Genomic DNA, 19,137 nt, shown 5'->3' with positions numbered 1-19,137 from the left:
AAAACAAACACAGGAGTTTATTTTGCCATATCAAAAATACAAGCAAATCATAGAGCACACTTTCTTTGGTTGCAAACTCTATTCATTTACCCATAGCATTGGTCATTACTGCTGTCTGATATTATGTTGATTCCCTGTTGTAGGCTGGATTGTTGTCAACGCTCAATCCCTCTGAGGTGGCACAGCTGCTACTGAGCTCTGGAGCCTCAAATAACACAGATTTTATTGATCTTGTGTTTAAACAACTTGAACAGGGCAACGCTCTAAAAAATGTGGATGAATTCCTGACACAGCTGACAGCCAATGGACAGGTAGGCTAGCCTCCTAAAAGGGTGAAGGAGGACAATGCGGATATTTGATTCTAGAAGTAAACACAGAATAAGACATCGGTCTCAACCGCTACATCCATTGTTGGCTATTGTATCTTAGAAAACAAATGGTTACAGCCTTTGTACCATGTTGTATGGGTGTACTTCCAACATGCAATCTCACCTTTGCTTATGTCTTTTTCCACTTTAATATGACAGACCCCACACTTCCAGCCTGTTGTGAGAGATCGGATCATGAATGCGACCTTCATCGTCATCAGTCCACATTTCTCCACTTTCACGACAAACGACTATGAACTTTGGTTCCATGTGAAACTGATTCCTATCCTTGCCAGTTTTACTCCAGAAATGCTCATAAACACAACCACAAACATCAGCTGCATGAACTACCAAGTCATGTGAGTAGTTTTCTTGGAGCAATCAAGATTTTGTTGCAAATGGAAATGACAATAGAGACAAAGAACAGCATGAGAATGTTTTCTTTCAACTGTTGCAGTGTGAGTGGGTTGGCTTCAGTTATCCAGGAGATGCCACTGTACAGACGGCAAGAGATCACACATGGTCTGCTGGGCTACCTAAGAAATGCTGAAAATGCCATCAATGAGCCAGGTAGGGCAGACATAGGGTGCATTATGTGCTTTCCAGTGTGAAATGTCTTGAAAAGCACTCAGACAAAAAACTTGCCCACGAATTCTTTCATGTCTACCTGTCAAAAACCTTCCTAAATTTGGCACATCCTAACTTTTGTCTGCATGCCTTAGCTTGCAGGCAACAAAATGAGAGTGATGCCCAATGGGTTAAAGCAAATCTGGGTCCATTCGTCCAATATACATCATACTCTGACCTCAAAGACTTCAACATCTCTACGGTAAGCCCTACATTGCACTTCTAGTCCTCCCTTAAGAACAGGAAAACAAAATTGTAGACTTAAGAAGACAAACACAGGAGTTTATTTTGCCATATCAAAAATACAAGAAAATCATAGAGCACACTTTCTTTGGTTGCAAACTCTAATCCTTTACCCACAGCATTGGTCATTACTGTTGTCTGATAATATGTTGATTCCCTGTTGTAGGCTGGATTGTTGTCAACGCTCAATCCCTCTGAGGTGGCACAGCTGCTACTGAGCTCTGGAGCCTCAAATAACACAGATTTTATTGATCTTGTGTTTGAAAAACTTGAAGAGGGCAATGTTCTAAAAAATGTGGATGAATTCCTGACACAGCTGACAGCCAATGGACAGGTAGGCTAGCCTCCTAAAAGGGTGAAGGAGGACAATGCGGATATTTGATTCTAGAAGTAAACACAGAATAAGACATCGGTCTCAACCGCTACATCCATTGTTGGCTATTGTATCTTAGAAAACAAATGGTTACAGCCTTTGTACCATGTTGTATGGGTGTACTTCCAACATGCAATCTCACCTTTGCTTATGTCTTTTTCCACTTTAATATGACAGACCCCACACTTCCAGCCTGTTGTGAGAGATCGGATCATGAATGCGACCTTCATCGTCATCAGTCCACATTTCTCCACTTTCACGACAAACGACTATGAACTTTGGTTCCATGTGAAACTGATTCCTATCCTTGCCAGTTTTACTCCAGAAATGCTCATAAACACAACCACAAACATCAGCTGCATGAATTACCAAGTCATGTGAGTAGTTTTCGTGGAGCAATCAAGATTTTGTTGCAAATGAAAATGACAATACTGACAAAGAACAACATGAGAACGTTTTCTTTCAACTGTTGCAGTGTGAGTGGGTTGGCTTCAGTTATCCAGGAGATGCCACTGTACAGACGGCAAGAGATCACACATGGTCTGCTGGGCTACCTAAGAAATGCTGAAAATGCCATCAATGAGCCAGGTAGGGCAGACATAGGGTGCGTTATGTGCTTTCCAGTGTGAAATGTCTTGAAAAGCACTCAGACAAAAAACTTGCCCACATATTCTTTCATGTCTACCTGTCAAAAACCTTCCTAAATTTGGCACATCCTAACTTTTGTTTGTATGCCTTAGCTTGCAGGCAACAAAATGAGAGTGATGCCCAATGGGTTAAAGCAAATCTGGGTCCATTCGTCCAATATACATCATACTCTGACCTCAAAGACTTCAACATCTCTACGGTAAGCTTTACTCTTATTACTCTTCCTGTCTTTCTTGAGAATAGCAAAGCAAAATTCTGGAAATTATACAAAAGACATGCATTTCATGAATTCTACTTTTTTGTATCCATAGCTGGCAGTTCTGGACGTTCTTTCACCATCGCAAAAGGCTGATCTAATCCTAGATCCAAACAGTGGTGCTTTAAACGATGCACATGTTGTAAGGGAGGTGTTGACAAGCTTGACAGAGACCAGTGATTATGAGCAGCTCAACCAATTCTTCCAGGCTTTTGCAAACATCAACAAGCAGGTGAATTCTCATTGGTAACCTTACCTCAGCGCAAACATCAACAAATGTTAACAGTGTTCTTTCATAAACCTGCTCAAGTGTTTAACTGAAAATGATCCATTTCTGATATGCTTCATGCCTTGAGGCATCCCTGCTGTACAGAAGTACAAAGATTTAGTTTAGATAAGCTCCCCCTCATCTCCGCATTTCCACAAAGACTTCAGAACTTCCTCTCTGACCTTATTATGATCCCCTTCTCTTTTCAGAGAAATGTCACCCTCATCCAAAATCCAGATGTGCGAGACACCATTTTGAGCCTGACCTTGACAGCCCTTGCTCCTCAGCTTAAAGACTTTCAGCCAGAAGACTATCAACAGTGGTTCCAGGTTTATTTGGTTCCTGTGATGGCGAGCATCCTTCCTAGCAGCTTGCGGGTGATCCCCAGTAACATCACCTGTGAATCCTACCAGGCTGTGTAAGATATTTCTGATATCCACAGTTAGACATTTGGGTGTGCACAATGCCAAGCTGAGGCTCCTGACAAGTCACAATGAATTCTTTTCTTCCTTTAGATACGATGGTCTTGCGCAGAGTTTGGCAGCATTGCCACTGGACCTTTCACAGGGCGTGAGATCAAGCAAGCAGTACCTCCAGGACACATTCCCACGTATGTGGCAAATGGGCTTTCCTGACTAAACTTTTCCCAAAAGCCCAGTACCAGCACTGTAATGACTACTCCATTGATTTGTTTCCTTTCTTTTTCTTCTCAAACAGGCTGCTCAGTTCCAGCTTCCTTTGTGGTAAGATTAGTTTTTTGGGGGGTGGGTGGGTGGGTGTGGGGGGTGTCTTACATGGGTTATCCAATATTTGATCCAGGTTTGGCACACTAATTGGGCCAACTGTGACAAAGTCAAGGTATTTACACTTGAAGAAGATGTTTCCACTATACTAACACTCATATTTTCTTTGTCTTCAGTGCAAGGTGACCCCAGTTCATGGTAAGTCTGTCTAGAAGTACACATTTCAACTCTAAGGATATAAATGCATTCTGAAGGACTATTATCTGACACACAACCATTCTCTTTTCACAGTGAATCTCATTTGTAATGGAGTTGATGGGTGGGTGAAATGCCGTTTTGTTCAATGTTGATTCTGTCTAGGTAAAATTTGTTAACACAGTGTAATTAAGGGGACATTGGATTTCAATTTATTGTGTTTTTTCCACAGTTCAAAACTTGAGCAAATCCTGTCAGCTGGCAATTCCTCGGCAGCCCTGTGCAATTTCACCATCACAGAACATGCCTGTTCCTCTGTAAGATTCCTTTTTAAACTCCAAAAACAGAACATGGATTTTGCCTCATTATGGTCCTGAGACAAATCTCCATGAGCTCTGACAAAATGGCTGTATTCTTTGTCAATTTTCTTTTTCAAGGCTCCCTATCTCACATCCAGCAACTTGGTCACACTGCTGAACTGCACACTGAAAAGCCAAAACATATACCCAGTAGAAGTCTGGAAGCTTTTCTTCCAAAAAGCCTCTGCTGTACTGGACCAGGCCCTTGAGACATTTGCTAACATGGTAAGTACAAAATCACATTTTCACAATATTACCATTTCCCTGCGTGAAGTTTGGGTCCAGCTACAATTATTTTTCTGCCAATTCAAGGCCGTCAACAACACCTACCCGACCTCGTCAAATGTGCTCGAGGCTCTTGGAGAAGTGAGAATTGACAACTTCAGCCAGGCACAACTACAGAGTGAGGAGTTCATTACCAGCTGGTTCAAGACAAAGATCCGTCCGTTTCTGGCCGTTCCATCTTTCAACTTCCTATTTTGCCTTAGCTCCAAAAACTTCAGCTGCCAGACATACCAGACTGTGTAAGTAAATATGAGACATATAGCTCTGTTCTGCAAATGTGCAGTTGACTAGAAGTTTAGATGTTGAAAGCTTTCTCTCAAATGTAGCATTCAGGCATTTGGAAGCCAAAAGGCATCCATGGACAGAGACACACAGCAAGCAGTCTTCACTCACTTCATCAAACCGTTCTTGTCAAGAAATGACTCAACAGGTAAAAGGAGAAACTCAAGCTCACTTTGGTTTTTCCATGACAACATGTGGTATATTACCCTGTCAATAACTTTCTTGCTTTTTCTGCAGATCCTGGCTGTGTCTCATCTATCACGGGGAGCCAAGCGTGGCTAAAGGCAAACCTTGGCGACTTCTCTGATTTTGCAACTGTGCAGGACTTGGAAGCCTTCAATCCTAATTTGTCCGCTGTGAGTGCCAACTGCAGATGTACATCTTCCTGTAAACGGAATTCTTTTACCCAGAACATTTCCATGACTGCTGTCTGATATTATGCTGGTTCTCTTTTGTAGGCTGAATTGTTGTCAGTCCTCAGTCCTTCTCAGGTGGCACAGCTGGTACTGAGTTTGGGAGCCTCCAATAACACAGATTTGATTGATCGTGTGTTTGAGCGACTGCAAGAGGGCAACGCTCTAGAAAATGTGGATGGATTCCTCACACAACTGACAGCCAATGGACAGGTATGCTAGGCTTCTAAAAGGGTGAAGGAGGACAATCCTGGTGTTTTATTCCAGCAGGATAAGACAGAATAAGACATTTGCTAAACCGCTACACAACTCTTCAAGGAGTCTATCATAGAGAAGACTTGTTTGCAACCTTTGTGACATGTTGTATGAGTACATTTACAACATGCAGTCTCTGTATTGCTTAGCTTCTTTTCCACCTCAATTTCACAGATGCCAATTTTCCAGCCTGTTGTGAGAGATCGGATCATGAATGCGACCTTCATCGTCATCAGTCCACATTTCTCCACTTTCACGACAAACGACTATGAACTTTGGTTCCATGTGAAACTGATTCCTATCCTTGCCAGTTTTACTCCAGAAATGCTCATAAACACAACCACAAACATCAGCTGCATGAACTACCAAGTCATGTGAGTAGTTTTCTTGGAGCAATCAAGATTTTGTTGCAAATGAAAATGACAATAGAGACAAAGAACAGCATGAGAATGTTTTCTTTCAACTGTTGCAGTGTGAGTGGGTTGGCTTCAGTTATCCAGGAGATGCCACTGTACAGACGGCAAGAGATCACACATGGTCTGCTGGGCTACCTAAGAAATGCTGAAAATGCCATCAATGAGCCAGGTAGAGCAGACATAGGGTGCATTATGTGCTTTCCAGTGTGAAATGTCTTGAAAAGCACTCAGACAAAAAACTTAAATTCTTTCATGTCTACCAGTCACAAACCTTGCTAAATTGAGCACATCCTAACTTTTGTCTGCATGCCTTAGCTTGCAGGCAACAAAATGAGAGTGATGCCCAATGGGTTAAAGCAAATCTGGGTCCATTCGTCCAATATACATCATACTCTGACCTCAAAGACTTCAACATCTCTACGGTAAGCCCTACATTGCACTTCTAGTCCTCCCTTAAGAACAGGAAAACAAAATTGTAGACTTAAGAAAACAAACACAGGAGTTTATTTTGCCATATCAAAAATACAAGCAAATCATAGAGCACACTTTCTTTGGTTGCAAACTCTATTCATTTACCCATAGCATTGGTCATTACTGCTGTCTGATATTATGTTGATTCCCTGTTGTAGGCTGGATTGTTGTCAACGCTCAATCCCTCTGAGGTGGCACAGCTGCTACTGAGCTCTGGAGCCTCAAATAACACAGATTTTATTGATCTTGTGTTTAAACAACTTGAACAGGGCAACGCTCTAAAAAATGTGGATGAATTCCTGACACAGCTGACAGCCAATGGACAGGTAGGCTAGCCTCCTAAAAGGGTGAAGGAGGACAATGCGGATATTTGATTCTAGAAGTAAACACAGAATAAGACATCGGTCTCAACCGCTACATCCATTGTTGGCTATTGTATCTTAGAAAACAAATGGTTACAGCCTTTGTACCATGTTGTATGGGTGTACTTCCAACATGCAATCTCACCTTTGCTTATGTCTTTTTCCACTTTAATATGACAGACCCCACACTTCCAGCCTGTTGTGAGAGATCGGATCATGAATGCGACCTTCATCGTCATCAGTCCACATTTCTCCACTTTCACGACAAACGACTATGAACTTTGGTTCCATGTGAAACTGATTCCTATCCTTGCCAGTTTTACTCCAGAAATGCTCATAAACACAACCACAAACATCAGCTGCATGAACTACCAAGTCATGTGAGTAGTTTTCTTGGAGCAATCAAGATTTTGTTGCAAATGGAAATGACAATAGAGACAAAGAACAGCATGAGAATGTTTTCTTTCAACTGTTGCAGTGTGAGTGGGTTGGCTTCAGTTATCCAGGAGATGCCACTGTACAGACGGCAAGAGATCACACATGGTCTGCTGGGCTACCTAAGAAATGCTGAAAATGCCATCAATGAGCCAGGTAGGGCAGACATAGGGTGCATTATGTGCTTTCCAGTGTGAAATGTCTTGAAAAGCACTCAGACAAAAAACTTGCCCACGAATTCTTTCATGTCTACCTGTCAAAAACCTTCCTAAATTTGGCACATCCTAACTTTTGTCTGCATGCCTTAGCTTGCAGGCAACAAAATGAGAGTGATGCCCAATGGGTTAAAGCAAATCTGGGTCCATTCGTCCAATATACATCATACTCTGACCTCAAAGACTTCAACATCTCTACGGTAAGCCCTACATTGCACTTCTAGTCCTCCCTTAAGAACAGGAAAACAAAATTGTAGACTTAAGAAGACAAACACAGGAGTTTATTTTGCCATATCAAAAATACAAGAAAATCATAGAGCACACTTTCTTTGGTTGCAAACTCTAATCCTTTACCCACAGCATTGGTCATTACTGTTGTCTGATAATATGTTGATTCCCTGTTGTAGGCTGGATTGTTGTCAACGCTCAATCCCTCTGAGGTGGCACAGCTGCTACTGAGCTCTGGAGCCTCAAATAACACAGATTTTATTGATCTTGTGTTTGAAAAACTTGAAGAGGGCAATGTTCTAAAAAATGTGGATGAATTCCTGACACAGCTGACAGCCAATGGACAGGTAGGCTAGCCTCCTAAAAGGGTGAAGGAGGACAATGCGGATATTTGATTCTAGAAGTAAACACAGAATAAGACATCGGTCTCAACCGCTACATCCATTGTTGGCTATTGTATCTTAGAAAACAAATGGTTACAGCCTTTGTACCATGTTGTATGGGTGTACTTCCAACATGCAATCTCACCTTTGCTTATGTCTTTTTCCACTTTAATATGACAGACCCCACACTTCCAGCCTGTTGTGAGAGATCGGATCATGAATGCGACCTTCATCGTCATCAGTCCACATTTCTCCACTTTCACGACAAACGACTATGAACTTTGGTTCCATGTGAAACTGATTCCTATCCTTGCCAGTTTTACTCCAGAAATGCTCATAAACACAACCACAAACATCAGCTGCATGAATTACCAAGTCATGTGAGTAGTTTTCGTGGAGCAATCAAGATTTTGTTGCAAATGAAAATGACAATACTGACAAAGAACAACATGAGAACGTTTTCTTTCAACTGTTGCAGTGTGAGTGGGTTGGCTTCAGTTATCCAGGAGATGCCACTGTACAGACGGCAAGAGATCACACATGGTCTGCTGGGCTACCTAAGAAATGCTGAAAATGCCATCAATGAGCCAGGTAGGGCAGACATAGGGTGCGTTATGTGCTTTCCAGTGTGAAATGTCTTGAAAAGCACTCAGACAAAAAACTTGCCCACATATTCTTTCATGTCTACCTGTCAAAAACCTTCCTAAATTTGGCACATCCTAACTTTTGTTTGTATGCCTTAGCTTGCAGGCAACAAAATGAGAGTGATGCCCAATGGGTTAAAGCAAATCTGGGTCCATTCGTCCAATATACATCATACTCTGACCTCAAAGACTTCAACATCTCTACGGTAAGCTTTACTCTTATTACTCTTCCTGTCTTTCTTGAGAATAGCAAAGCAAAATTCTGGAAATTATACAAAAGACATGCATTTCATCAATTCTACTTTTTTGTATCCATAGCTGGCAGTTCTGGACGTTCTTTCACCATCGCAAAAGGCTGATCTAATCCTAGATCCAAACAGTGGTGCTTTAAACGATGCACATGTTGTAAGGGAGGTGTTGACAAGCTTGACAGAGACCAGTGATTATGAGCAGCTCAACCAATTCTTCCAGGCTTTTGCAAACATCAACAAGCAGGTGAATTCTCATTGGTAACCTTACCTCAGCGCAAACATCAACAAATGTTAACAGTGTTCTTTCATAAACCTGCTCAAGTGTTTAACTGAAAATGATCCATTTCTGATATGCTTCATGCCTTGAGGCATCCCTGCTGTACAGAAGTACAAAGATTTAGTTTAGATAAGCTCCCCCTCATCTCCGCATTTCCACAAAGACTTCAGAACTTCCTCTCTGACCTTATTATGATCCCCTTCTCTTTTCAGAGAAATGTCACCCTCATCCAAAATCCAGATGTGCGAGACACCATTTTGAGCCTGACCTTGACAGCCCTTGCTCCTCAGCTTAAAGACTTTCAGCCAGAAGACTATCAACAGTGGTTCCAGGTTTATTTGGTTCCTGTGATGGCGAGCATCCTTCCTAGCAGCTTGCGGGTGATCCCCAGTAACATCACCTGTGAATCCTACCAGGCTGTGTAAGATATTTCTGATATCCACAGTTAGACATTTGGGTGTGCACAATGCCAAGCTGAGGCTCCTGACAAGTCACAATGAATTCTTTTCTTCCTTTAGATACGATGGTCTTGCGCAGAGTTTGGCAGCATTGCCACTGGACCTTTCACAGGGCGTGAGATCAAGCAAGCAGTACCTCCAGGACACATTCCCACGTATGTGGCAAATGGGCTTTCCTGACTAAACTTTTCCCAAAAGCCCAGTACCAGCACTGTAATGACTACTCCATTGATTTGTTTCCTTTCTTTTTCTTCTCAAACAGGCTGCTCAGTTCCAGCTTCCTTTGTGGTAAGATTAGTTTTTTGGGGGGTGGGTGGGTGGGTGTGGGGGGTGTCTTACATGGGTTATCCAATATTTGATCCAGGTTTGGCACACTAATTGGGCCAACTGTGACAAAGTCAAGGTATTTACACTTGAAGAAGATGTTTCCACTATACTAACACTCATATTTTCTTTGTCTTCAGTGCAAGGTGACCCCAGTTCATGGTAAGTCTGTCTAGAAGTACACATTTCAACTCTAAGGATATAAATGCATTCTGAAGGACTATTATCTGACACACAACCATTCTCTTTTCACAGTGAATCTCATTTGTAATGGAGTTGATGGGTGGGTGAAATGCCGTTTTGTTCAATGTTGATTCTGTCTAGGTAAAATTTGTTAACACAGTGTAATTAAGGGGACATTGGATTTCAATTTATTGTGTTTTTTCCACAGTTCAAAACTTGAGCAAATCCTGTCAGCTGGCAATTCCTCGGCAGCCCTGTGCAATTTCACCATCACAGAACATGCCTGTTCCTCTGTAAGATTCCTTTTTAAACTCCAAAAACAGAACATGGATTTTGCCTCATTATGGTCCTGAGACAAATCTCCATGAGCTCTGACAAAATGGCTGTATTCTTTGTCAATTTTCTTTTTCAAGGCTCCCTATCTCACATCCAGCAACTTGGTCACACTGCTGAACTGCACACTGAAAAGCCAAAACATATACCCAGTAGAAGTCTGGAAGCTTTTCTTCCAAAAAGCCTCTGCTGTACTGGACCAGGCCCTTGAGACATTTGCTAACATGGTAAGTACAAAATCACATTTTCACAATATTACCATTTCCCTGCGTGAAGTTTGGGTCCAGCTACAATTATTTTTCTGCCAATTCAAGGCCGTCAACAACACCTACCCGACCTCGTCAAATGTGCTCGAGGCTCTTGGAGAAGTGAGAATTGACAACTTCAGCCAGGCACAACTACAGAGTGAGGAGTTCATTACCAGCTGGTTCAAGACAAAGATCCGTCCGTTTCTGGCCGTTCCATCTTTCAACTTCCTATTTTGCCTTAGCTCCAAAAACTTCAGCTGCCAGACATACCAGACTGTGTAAGTAAATATGAGACATATAGCTCTGTTCTGCAAATGTGCAGTTGACTAGAAGTTTAGATGTTGAAAGCTTTCTCTCAAATGTAGCATTCAGGCATTTGGAAGCCAAAAGGCATCCATGGACAGAGACACACAGCAAGCAGTCTTCACTCACTTCATCAAACCGTTCTTGTCAAGAAATGACTCAACAGGTAAAAGGAGAAACTCAAGCTCACTTTGGTTTTTCCATGACAACATGTGGTATATTACCCTGTCAATAACTTTCTTGCTTTTTCTGCAGATCCTGGCTGTGTCTCATCTATCACGGGGAGCCAAGCGTGGCTAAAGGCAAACCTTGGCGACTTCTCTGATTTTGCAACTGTGCAGGACTTGGAAGCCTTCAATCCTAATTTGTCGGCTGTGAGTGCCAACTGCAGATGTACATCTTCCTGTAAACGGAATTCTTTTACCCAGAACATTTCCATGACTGCTGTCTGATATTATGCTGGTTCTCTTTTGTAGGCTGAATTGTTGTCAGTCCTCAGTCCTTCTCAGGTGGCACAGCTGGTACTGAGTTTGGGAGCCTCCAATAACACAGATTTGATTGATCGTGTGTTTGAGCGACTGCAAGAGGGCAACGCTCTAGAAAATGTGGATGGATTCCTCACACAACTGACAGCCAATGGACAGGTATGCTAGGCTTCTAAAAGGGTGAAGGAGGACAATCCTGGTGTTTTATTCCAGCAGGATAAGACAGAATAAGACATTTGCTAAACCGCTACACAACTCTTCAAGGAGTCTATCATAGAGAAGACTTGTTTGCAACCTTTGTGACATGTTGTATGAGTACATTTACAACATGCAGTCTCTGTATTGCTTAGCTTCTTTTCCACCTCAATTTCACAGATGCCAATTTTCCAGCCTGTTGTGAGAGATCGGATCATGAATGCGACCTTCATCGTCATCAGTCCACATTTCTCCACTTTCACGACAAACGACTATGAACTTTGGTTCCATGTGAAACTGATTCCTATCCTTGCCAGTTTTACTCCAGAAATGCTCATAAACACAACCACAAACATCAGCTGCATGAACTACCAAGTCATGTGAGTAGTTTTCTTGGAGCAATCAAGATTTTGTTGCAAATGAAAATGACAATAGAGACAAAGAACAGCATGAGAATGTTTTCTTTCAACTGTTGCAGTGTGAGTGGGTTGGCTTCAGTTATCCAGGAGATGCCACTGTACAGACGGCAAGAGATCACACATGGTCTGCTGGGCTACCTAAGAAATGCTGAAAATGCCATCAATGAGCCAGGTAGAGCAGACATAGGGTGCATTATGTGCTTTCCAGTGTGAAATGTCTTGAAAAGCACTCAGACAAAAAACTTAAATTCTTTCATGTCTACCAGTCACAAACCTTGCTAAATTGAGCACATCCTAACTTTTGTCTGCATGCCTTAGCTTGCAGGCAACAAAATGAGAGTGATGCCCAATGGGTTAAAGCAAATCTGGGTCCATTCGTCCAATATACATCATACTCTGACCTCAAAGACTTCAACATCTCTACGGTAAGCCCTACATTGCACTTCTAGTCCTCCCTTAAGAACAGGAAAACAAAATTGTAGACTTAAGAAAACAAACACAGGAGTTTATTTTGCCATATCAAAAATACAAGCAAATCATAGAGCACACTTTCTTTGGTTGCAAACTCTATTCATTTACCCATAGCATTGGTCATTACTGCTGTCTGATATTATGTTGATTCCCTGTTGTAGGCTGGATTGTTGTCAACGCTCAATCCCTCTGAGGTGGCACAGCTGCTACTGAGCTCTGGAGCCTCAAATAACACAGATTTTATTGATCTTGTGTTTAAACAACTTGAACAGGGCAACGCTCTAAAAAATGTGGATGAATTCCTGACACAGCTGACAGCCAATGGACAGGTAGGCTAGCCTCCTAAAAGGGTGAAGGAGGACAATGCGGATATTTGATTCTAGAAGTAAACACAGAATAAGACATCGGTCTCAACCGCTACATCCATTGTTGGCTATTGTATCTTAGAAAACAAATGGTTACAGCCTTTGTACCATGTTGTATGGGTGTACTTCCAACATGCAATCTCACCTTTGCTTATGTCTTTTTCCACTTTAATATGACAGACCCCACACTTCCAGCCTGTTGTGAGAGATCGGATCATGAATGCGACCTTCATCGTCATCAGTCCACATTTCTCCACTTTCACGACAAACGACTATGAACTTTGGTTCCATGTGAAACTGATTCCTATCCTTGCCAGTTTTACTCCAGAAATGCTCATAAACACAACCACAAACATCAGCTGCATGAACTACCAAGTCATGTGAGTAGTTTTCTTGGAGCAATCAAGATTTTGTTGCAAATGGAAATGACAATAGAGACAAAGAACAGCATGAGAATGTTTTCTTTCAACTGTTGCAGTGTGAGTGGGTTGGCTTCAGTTATCCAGGAGATGCCACTGTACAGACGGCAAGAGATCACACATGGTCTGCTGGGCTACCTAAGAAATGCTGAAAATGCCATCAATGAGCCAGGTAGGGCAGACATAGGGTGCATTATGTGCTTTCCAGTGTGAAATGTCTTGAAAAGCACTCAGACAAAAAACTTGCCCACGAATTCTTTCATGTCTACCTGTCAAAAACCTTCCTAAATTTGGCACATCCTAACTTTTGTCTGCATGCCTTAGCTTGCAGGCAACAAAATGAGAGTGATGCCCAATGGGTTAAAGCAAATCTGGGTCCATTCGTCCAATATACATCATACTCTGACCTCAAAGACTTCAACATCTCTACGGTAAGCCCTACATTGCACTTCTAGTCCTCCCTTAAGAACAGGAAAACAAAATTGTAGACTTAAGAAGACAAACACAGGAGTTTATTTTGCCATATCAAAAATACAAGAAAATCATAGAGCACACTTTCTTTGGTTGCAAACTCTAATCCTTTACCCACAGCATTGGTCATTACTGTTGTCTGATAATATGTTGATTCCCTGTTGTAGGCTGGATTGTTGTCAACGCTCAATCCCTCTGAGGTGGCACAGCTGCTACTGAGCTCTGGAGCCTCAAATAACACAGATTTTATTGATCTTGTGTTTGAAAAACTTGAAGAGGGCAATGTTCTAAAAAATGTGGATGAATTCCTGACACAGCTGACAGCCAATGGACAGGTAGGCTAGCCTCCTAAAAGGGTGAAGGAGGACAATGCGGATATTTGATTCTAGAAGTAAACACAGAATAAGACATCGGTCTCAACCGCTACATCCATTGTTGGCTATTGTATCTTAGAAAACAAATGGTTACAGCCTTTGTACCATGTTGTATGGGTGTACTTCCAACATGCAATCTCACCTTTGCTTATGTCTTTTTCCACTTTAATATGACAGACCCCACACTTCCAGCCTGTTGTGAGAGATCGGATCATGAATGCGACCTTCATCGTCATCAGTCCACATTTCTCCACTTTCACGACAAACGACTATGAACTTTGGTTCCATGTGAAACTGATTCCTATCCTTGCCAGTTTTACTCCAGAAATGCTCATAAACACAACCACAAACATCAGCTGCATGAATTACCAAGTCATGTGAGTAGTTTTCGTGGAGCAATCAAGATTTTGTTGCAAATGAAAATGACAATACTGACAAAGAACAACATGAGAACGTTTTCTTTCAACTGTTGCAGTGTGAGTGGGTTGGCTTCAGTTATCCAGGAGATGCCACTGTACAGACGGCAAGAGATCACACATGGTCTGCTGGGCTACCTAAGAAATGCTGAAAATGCCATCAATGAGCCAGGTAGGGCAGACATAGGGTGCGTTATGTGCTTTCCAGTGTGAAATGTCTTGAAAAGCACTCAGACAAAAAACTTGCCCACATATTCTTTCATGTCTACCTGTCAAAAACCTTCCTAAATTTGGCACATCCTAACTTTTGTTTGTATGCCTTAGCTTGCAGGCAACAAAATGAGAGTGATGCCCAATGGGTTAAAGCAAATCTGGGTCCATTCGTCCAATATACATCATACTCTGACCTCAAAGACTTCAACATCTCTACGGTAAGCTTTACTCTTATTACTCTTCCTGTCTTTCTTGAGAATAGCAAAGCAAAATTCTGGAAATTATACAAAAGACATGCATTTCATGAATTCTACTTTTTTGTATCCATAGCTGGCAGTTCTGGACGTTCTTTCACCATCGCAAAAGGCTGATCTAATCCTAGATCCAAACAGTGGTGCTTTAAACGATGCACATGTTGTAAGGGAGGTGTTGACAAGCTTGACAGAGACCAGTGATTATGAGCAGCTCAACCAATTCTTCCAGGCTTTTGCAAACATCAACAAGCAGGTGAATTCTCATTGGTAACCTTACCTCAGCGCAAACATCAACAAATGTTAACAGTGTTCTTTCATAAACCTGCTCAAGTGTTTAACTGAAAATGATCCATTTCTGATATGCTTCATGCCTTGAGGCATCCCTGCTGTACAGAAGTACAAAGATTTAGTTTAGATAAGCTCCCCCTCATCTCCGCATTTCCACAAAGACTTCAGAACTTCCTCTCTGACCTTATTATGATCCCCTTCTCTTTTCAGAGAAATGTCACCCTCATCCAAAATCCAGATGTGCGAGACACCATTTTGAGCCTGACCTTGACAGCCCTTGCTCCTCAGCTTAAAGACTTTCAGCCAGAAGACTATCAACAGTGGTTCCAGGTTTATTTGGTTCCTGTGATGGCGAGCATCCTTCCTAGCAGCTTGCGGGTGATCCCCAGTAACATCACCTGTGAATCCTACCAGGCTGTGTAAGATATTTCTGATATCCACAGTTAGACATTTGGGTGTGCACAATGCCAAGCTGAGGCTCCTGACAAGTCACAATGAATTCTTTTCTTCCTTTAGATACGATGGTCTTGCGCAGAGTTTGGCAGCATTGCCACTGGACCTTTCACAGGGCGTGAGATCAAGCAAGCAGTACCTCCAGGACACATTCCCACGTATGTGGCAAATGGGCTTTCCTGACTAAACTTTTCCCAAAAGCCCAGTACCAGCACTGTAATGACTACTCCATTGATTTGTTTCCTTTCTTTTTCTTCTCAAACAGGCTGCTCAGTTCCAGCTTCCTTTGTGGTAAGATTAGTTTTTTGGGGGGTGGGTGGGTGGGTGTGGGGGGTGTCTTACATGGGTTATCCAATATTTGATCCAGGTTTGGCACACTAATTGGGCCAACTGTGACAAAGTCAAGGTATTTACACTTGAAGAAGATGTTTCCACTATACTAACACTCATATTTTCTTTGTCTTCAGTGCAAGGTGACCCCAGTTCATGGTAAGTCTGTCTAGAAGTACACATTTCAACTCTAAGGATATAAATGCATTCTGAAGGACTATTATCTGACACACAACCATTCTCTTTTCACAGTGAATCTCATTTGTAATGGAGTTGATGGGTGGGTGAAATGCCGTTTTGTTCAATGTTGATTCTGTCTAGGTAAAATTTGTTAACACAGTGTAATTAAGGGGACATTGGATTTCAATTTATTGTGTTTTTTCCACAGTTCAAAACTTGAGCAAATCCTGTCAGCTGGCAATTCCTCGGCAGCCCTGTGCAATTTCACCATCACAGAACATGCCTGTTCCTCTGTAAGATTCCTTTTTAAACTCCAAAAACAGAACATGGATTTTGCCTCATTATGGTCCTGAGACAAATCTCCATGAGCTCTGACAAAATGGCTGTATTCTTTGTCAATTTTCTTTTTCAAGGCTCCCTATCTCACATCCAGCAACTTGGTCACACTGCTGAACTGCACACTGAAAAGCCAAAACATATACCCAGTAGAAGTCTGGAAGCTTTTCTTCCAAAAAGCCTCTGCTGTACTGGACCAGGCCCTTGAGACATTTGCTAACATGGTAAGTACAAAATCACATTTTCACAATATTACCATTTCCCTGCGTGAAGTTTGGGTCCAGCTACAATTATTTTTCTGCCAATTCAAGGCCGTCAACAACACCTACCCGACCTCGTCAAATGTGCTCGAGGCTCTTGGAGAAGTGAGAATTGACAACTTCAGCCAGGCACAACTACAGAGTGAGGAGTTCATTACCAGCTGGTTCAAGACAAAGATCCGTCCGTTTCTGGCCGTTCCATCTTTCAACTTCCTATTTTGCCTTAGCTCCAAAAACTTCAGCTGCCAGACATACCAGACTGTGTAAGTAAATATGAGACATATAGCTCTGTTCTGCAAATGTGCAGTTGACTAGAAGTTTAGATGTTGAAAGCTTTCTCTCAAATGTAGCATTCAGGCATTTGGAAGCCAAAAGGCATCCATGGACAGAGACACACAGCAAGCAGTCTTCACTCACTTCATCAAACCGTTCTTGTCAAGAAATGACTCAACAGGTAAAAGGAGAAACTCAAGCTCACTTTGGTTTTTCCATGACAACATGTGGTATATTACCCTGTCAATAACTTTCTTGCTTTTTCTGCAGATCCTGGCTGTGTCTCATCTATCACGGGGAGCCAAGCGTGGCTAAAGGCAAACCTTGGCGACTTCTCTGATTTTGCAACTGTGCAGGACTTGGAAGCCTTCAATCCTAATTTGTCGGCTGTGAGTGCCAACTGCAGATGTACATCTTCCTGTAAACGGAATTCTTTTACCCAGAACATTTCCATGACTGCTGTCTGATATTATGCTGGTTCTCTTTTGTAGGCTGAATTGTTGTCAGTCCTCAGTCCTTCTCAGGTGGCACAGCTGGTACTGAGTTTGGGAGCCTCCAATAACACAGATTTGATTGATCGTGTGTTTGAGCGACTGCAAGAGGGCAACGCTCTAGAAAATGTGGATGGATTCCTCACACAACTGACAGCCAATGGACAGGTATGCTAGGCTTCTAAAAGGGTGAAGGAGGACAATCCTGGTGTTTTATTCCAGCAGGATAAGACAGAATAAGACATTTGCTAAACCGCTACACAACTCTTCAAGGAGTCTATCATAGAGAAGACTTGTTTGCAACCTTTGTGACATGTTGTATGAGTACATTTACAACATGCAGTCTCTGTATTGCTTAGCTTCTTTTCCACCTCAATTTCACAGATGCCAATTTTCCAGCCTGTTGTGAGAGATCGGATCATGAATGCGACCTTCATCGTCATCAGTCCACATTTCTCCACTTTCACGACAAACGACTATGAACTTTGGTTCCATGTGAAACTGATTCCTATCCTTGCCAGTTTTACTCCAGAAATGCTCATAAACACAACCACAAACATCAGCTGCATGAACTACCAAGTCATGTGAGTAGTTTTCTTGGAGCAATCAAGATTTTGTTGCAAATGAAAATGACAATAGAGACAAAGAACAGCATGAGAATGTTTTCTTTCAACTGTTGCAGTGTGAGTGGGTTGGCTTCAGTTATCCAGGAGATGCCACTGTACAGACGGCAAGAGATCACACATGGTCTGCTGGGCTACCTAAGAAATGCTGAAAATGCCATCAATGAGCCAGGTAGAGCAGACATAGGGTGCATTATGTGCTTTCCAGTGTGAAATGTCTTGAAAAGCACTCAGACAAAAAACTTAAATTCTTTCATGTCTACCAGTCACAAACCTTGCTAAATTGAGCACATCCTAACTTTTGTCTGCATGCCTTAGCTTGCAGGCAACAAAATGAGAGTGATGCCCAATGGGTTAAAGCAAATCTGGGTCCATTCGTCCAATATACATCATACTCTGACCTCAAAGACTTCAACATCTCTACGGTAAGCCCTACATTGCACTTCTAGTCCTCCCTTAAGAACAGGAAAACAAAATTGTAGACTTAAGAAAACAAACACAGGAGTTTATTTTGCCATATCAAAAATACAAGCAAATCATAGAGCACACTTTCTTTGGTTGCAAACTCTATTCATTTACCCATAGCATTGGTCATTACTGCTGTCTGATATTATGTTGATTCCCTGTTGTAGGCTGGATTGTTGTCAACGCTCAATCCCTCTGAGGTGGCACAGCTGCTACTGAGCTCTGGAGCCTCAAATAACACAGATTTTATTGATCTTGTGTTTAAACAACTTGAACAGGGCAACGCTCTAAAAAATGTGGATGAATTCCTGACACAGCTGACAGCCAATGGACAGGTAGGCTAGCCTCCTAAAAGGGTGAAGGAGGACAATGCGGATATTTGATTCTAGAAGTAAACACAGAATAAGACATCGGTCTCAACCGCTACATCCATTGTTGGCTATTGTATCTTAGAAAACAAATGGTTACAGCCTTTGTACCATGTTGTATGGGTGTACTTCCAACATGCAA

The 19,137-nt window shown here is 42.0% G+C and overlaps 1 protein-coding gene across 1 annotated transcript in view; it reads left to right on the top strand.

Moving 5' to 3' along the window:
- The window catches only part of LOC146551881 (uncharacterized), an 85,312-nt gene that overhangs the window by 46,316 nt on the left and 19,859 nt on the right, over positions 1-19,137 (top strand). The window contains exons 168-237 of the mRNA XM_085258276.1: positions 144-311; positions 528-727; positions 826-938; positions 1,091-1,197; positions 1,405-1,572; positions 1,789-1,988; positions 2,087-2,199; positions 2,352-2,458; positions 2,571-2,747; positions 2,993-3,201; positions 3,299-3,393; positions 3,501-3,526; positions 3,703-3,724; positions 3,818-3,845; positions 3,954-4,038; positions 4,159-4,305; positions 4,393-4,604; positions 4,692-4,795; positions 4,885-5,003; positions 5,106-5,273; positions 5,490-5,689; positions 5,788-5,900; positions 6,047-6,153; positions 6,361-6,528; positions 6,745-6,944; positions 7,043-7,155; positions 7,308-7,414; positions 7,622-7,789; positions 8,006-8,205; positions 8,304-8,416; positions 8,569-8,675; positions 8,788-8,964; positions 9,210-9,418; positions 9,516-9,610; positions 9,718-9,743; positions 9,920-9,941; positions 10,035-10,062; positions 10,171-10,255; positions 10,376-10,522; positions 10,610-10,821; positions 10,909-11,012; positions 11,102-11,220; positions 11,323-11,490; positions 11,707-11,906; positions 12,005-12,117; positions 12,264-12,370; positions 12,578-12,745; positions 12,962-13,161; positions 13,260-13,372; positions 13,525-13,631; positions 13,839-14,006; positions 14,223-14,422; positions 14,521-14,633; positions 14,786-14,892; positions 15,005-15,181; positions 15,427-15,635; positions 15,733-15,827; positions 15,935-15,960; positions 16,137-16,158; positions 16,252-16,279; positions 16,388-16,472; positions 16,593-16,739; positions 16,827-17,038; positions 17,126-17,229; positions 17,319-17,437; positions 17,540-17,707; positions 17,924-18,123; positions 18,222-18,334; positions 18,481-18,587; positions 18,795-18,962. Of these exons, the coding sequence (XP_085114402.1) occupies positions 144-311; positions 528-727; positions 826-938; positions 1,091-1,197; positions 1,405-1,572; positions 1,789-1,988; positions 2,087-2,199; positions 2,352-2,458; positions 2,571-2,747; positions 2,993-3,201; positions 3,299-3,393; positions 3,501-3,526; positions 3,703-3,724; positions 3,818-3,845; positions 3,954-4,038; positions 4,159-4,305; positions 4,393-4,604; positions 4,692-4,795; positions 4,885-5,003; positions 5,106-5,273; positions 5,490-5,689; positions 5,788-5,900; positions 6,047-6,153; positions 6,361-6,528; positions 6,745-6,944; positions 7,043-7,155; positions 7,308-7,414; positions 7,622-7,789; positions 8,006-8,205; positions 8,304-8,416; positions 8,569-8,675; positions 8,788-8,964; positions 9,210-9,418; positions 9,516-9,610; positions 9,718-9,743; positions 9,920-9,941; positions 10,035-10,062; positions 10,171-10,255; positions 10,376-10,522; positions 10,610-10,821; positions 10,909-11,012; positions 11,102-11,220; positions 11,323-11,490; positions 11,707-11,906; positions 12,005-12,117; positions 12,264-12,370; positions 12,578-12,745; positions 12,962-13,161; positions 13,260-13,372; positions 13,525-13,631; positions 13,839-14,006; positions 14,223-14,422; positions 14,521-14,633; positions 14,786-14,892; positions 15,005-15,181; positions 15,427-15,635; positions 15,733-15,827; positions 15,935-15,960; positions 16,137-16,158; positions 16,252-16,279; positions 16,388-16,472; positions 16,593-16,739; positions 16,827-17,038; positions 17,126-17,229; positions 17,319-17,437; positions 17,540-17,707; positions 17,924-18,123; positions 18,222-18,334; positions 18,481-18,587; positions 18,795-18,962 (9,132 nt within the window). The remainder of the gene's footprint in view (positions 1-143; positions 312-527; positions 728-825; positions 939-1,090; positions 1,198-1,404; positions 1,573-1,788; positions 1,989-2,086; positions 2,200-2,351; positions 2,459-2,570; positions 2,748-2,992; positions 3,202-3,298; positions 3,394-3,500; positions 3,527-3,702; positions 3,725-3,817; positions 3,846-3,953; positions 4,039-4,158; positions 4,306-4,392; positions 4,605-4,691; positions 4,796-4,884; positions 5,004-5,105; positions 5,274-5,489; positions 5,690-5,787; positions 5,901-6,046; positions 6,154-6,360; positions 6,529-6,744; positions 6,945-7,042; positions 7,156-7,307; positions 7,415-7,621; positions 7,790-8,005; positions 8,206-8,303; positions 8,417-8,568; positions 8,676-8,787; positions 8,965-9,209; positions 9,419-9,515; positions 9,611-9,717; positions 9,744-9,919; positions 9,942-10,034; positions 10,063-10,170; positions 10,256-10,375; positions 10,523-10,609; positions 10,822-10,908; positions 11,013-11,101; positions 11,221-11,322; positions 11,491-11,706; positions 11,907-12,004; positions 12,118-12,263; positions 12,371-12,577; positions 12,746-12,961; positions 13,162-13,259; positions 13,373-13,524; positions 13,632-13,838; positions 14,007-14,222; positions 14,423-14,520; positions 14,634-14,785; positions 14,893-15,004; positions 15,182-15,426; positions 15,636-15,732; positions 15,828-15,934; positions 15,961-16,136; positions 16,159-16,251; positions 16,280-16,387; positions 16,473-16,592; positions 16,740-16,826; positions 17,039-17,125; positions 17,230-17,318; positions 17,438-17,539; positions 17,708-17,923; positions 18,124-18,221; positions 18,335-18,480; positions 18,588-18,794; positions 18,963-19,137) is intronic.

This window comes from Mchenga conophoros, linkage group LG19 (genome assembly GCF_057382185.1).
Source record: "Mchenga conophoros isolate Kocher_MC1m ecotype Shallow Benthic linkage group LG19, M_conophoros_male_GT1.1, whole genome shotgun sequence".
Taxonomy (NCBI): domain Eukaryota; kingdom Metazoa; phylum Chordata; class Actinopteri; order Cichliformes; family Cichlidae; genus Mchenga; species Mchenga conophoros.
Note: the sequence above shows the minus strand (reverse complement) of the source record. Positions and strands in the feature narration are given on the sequence as shown.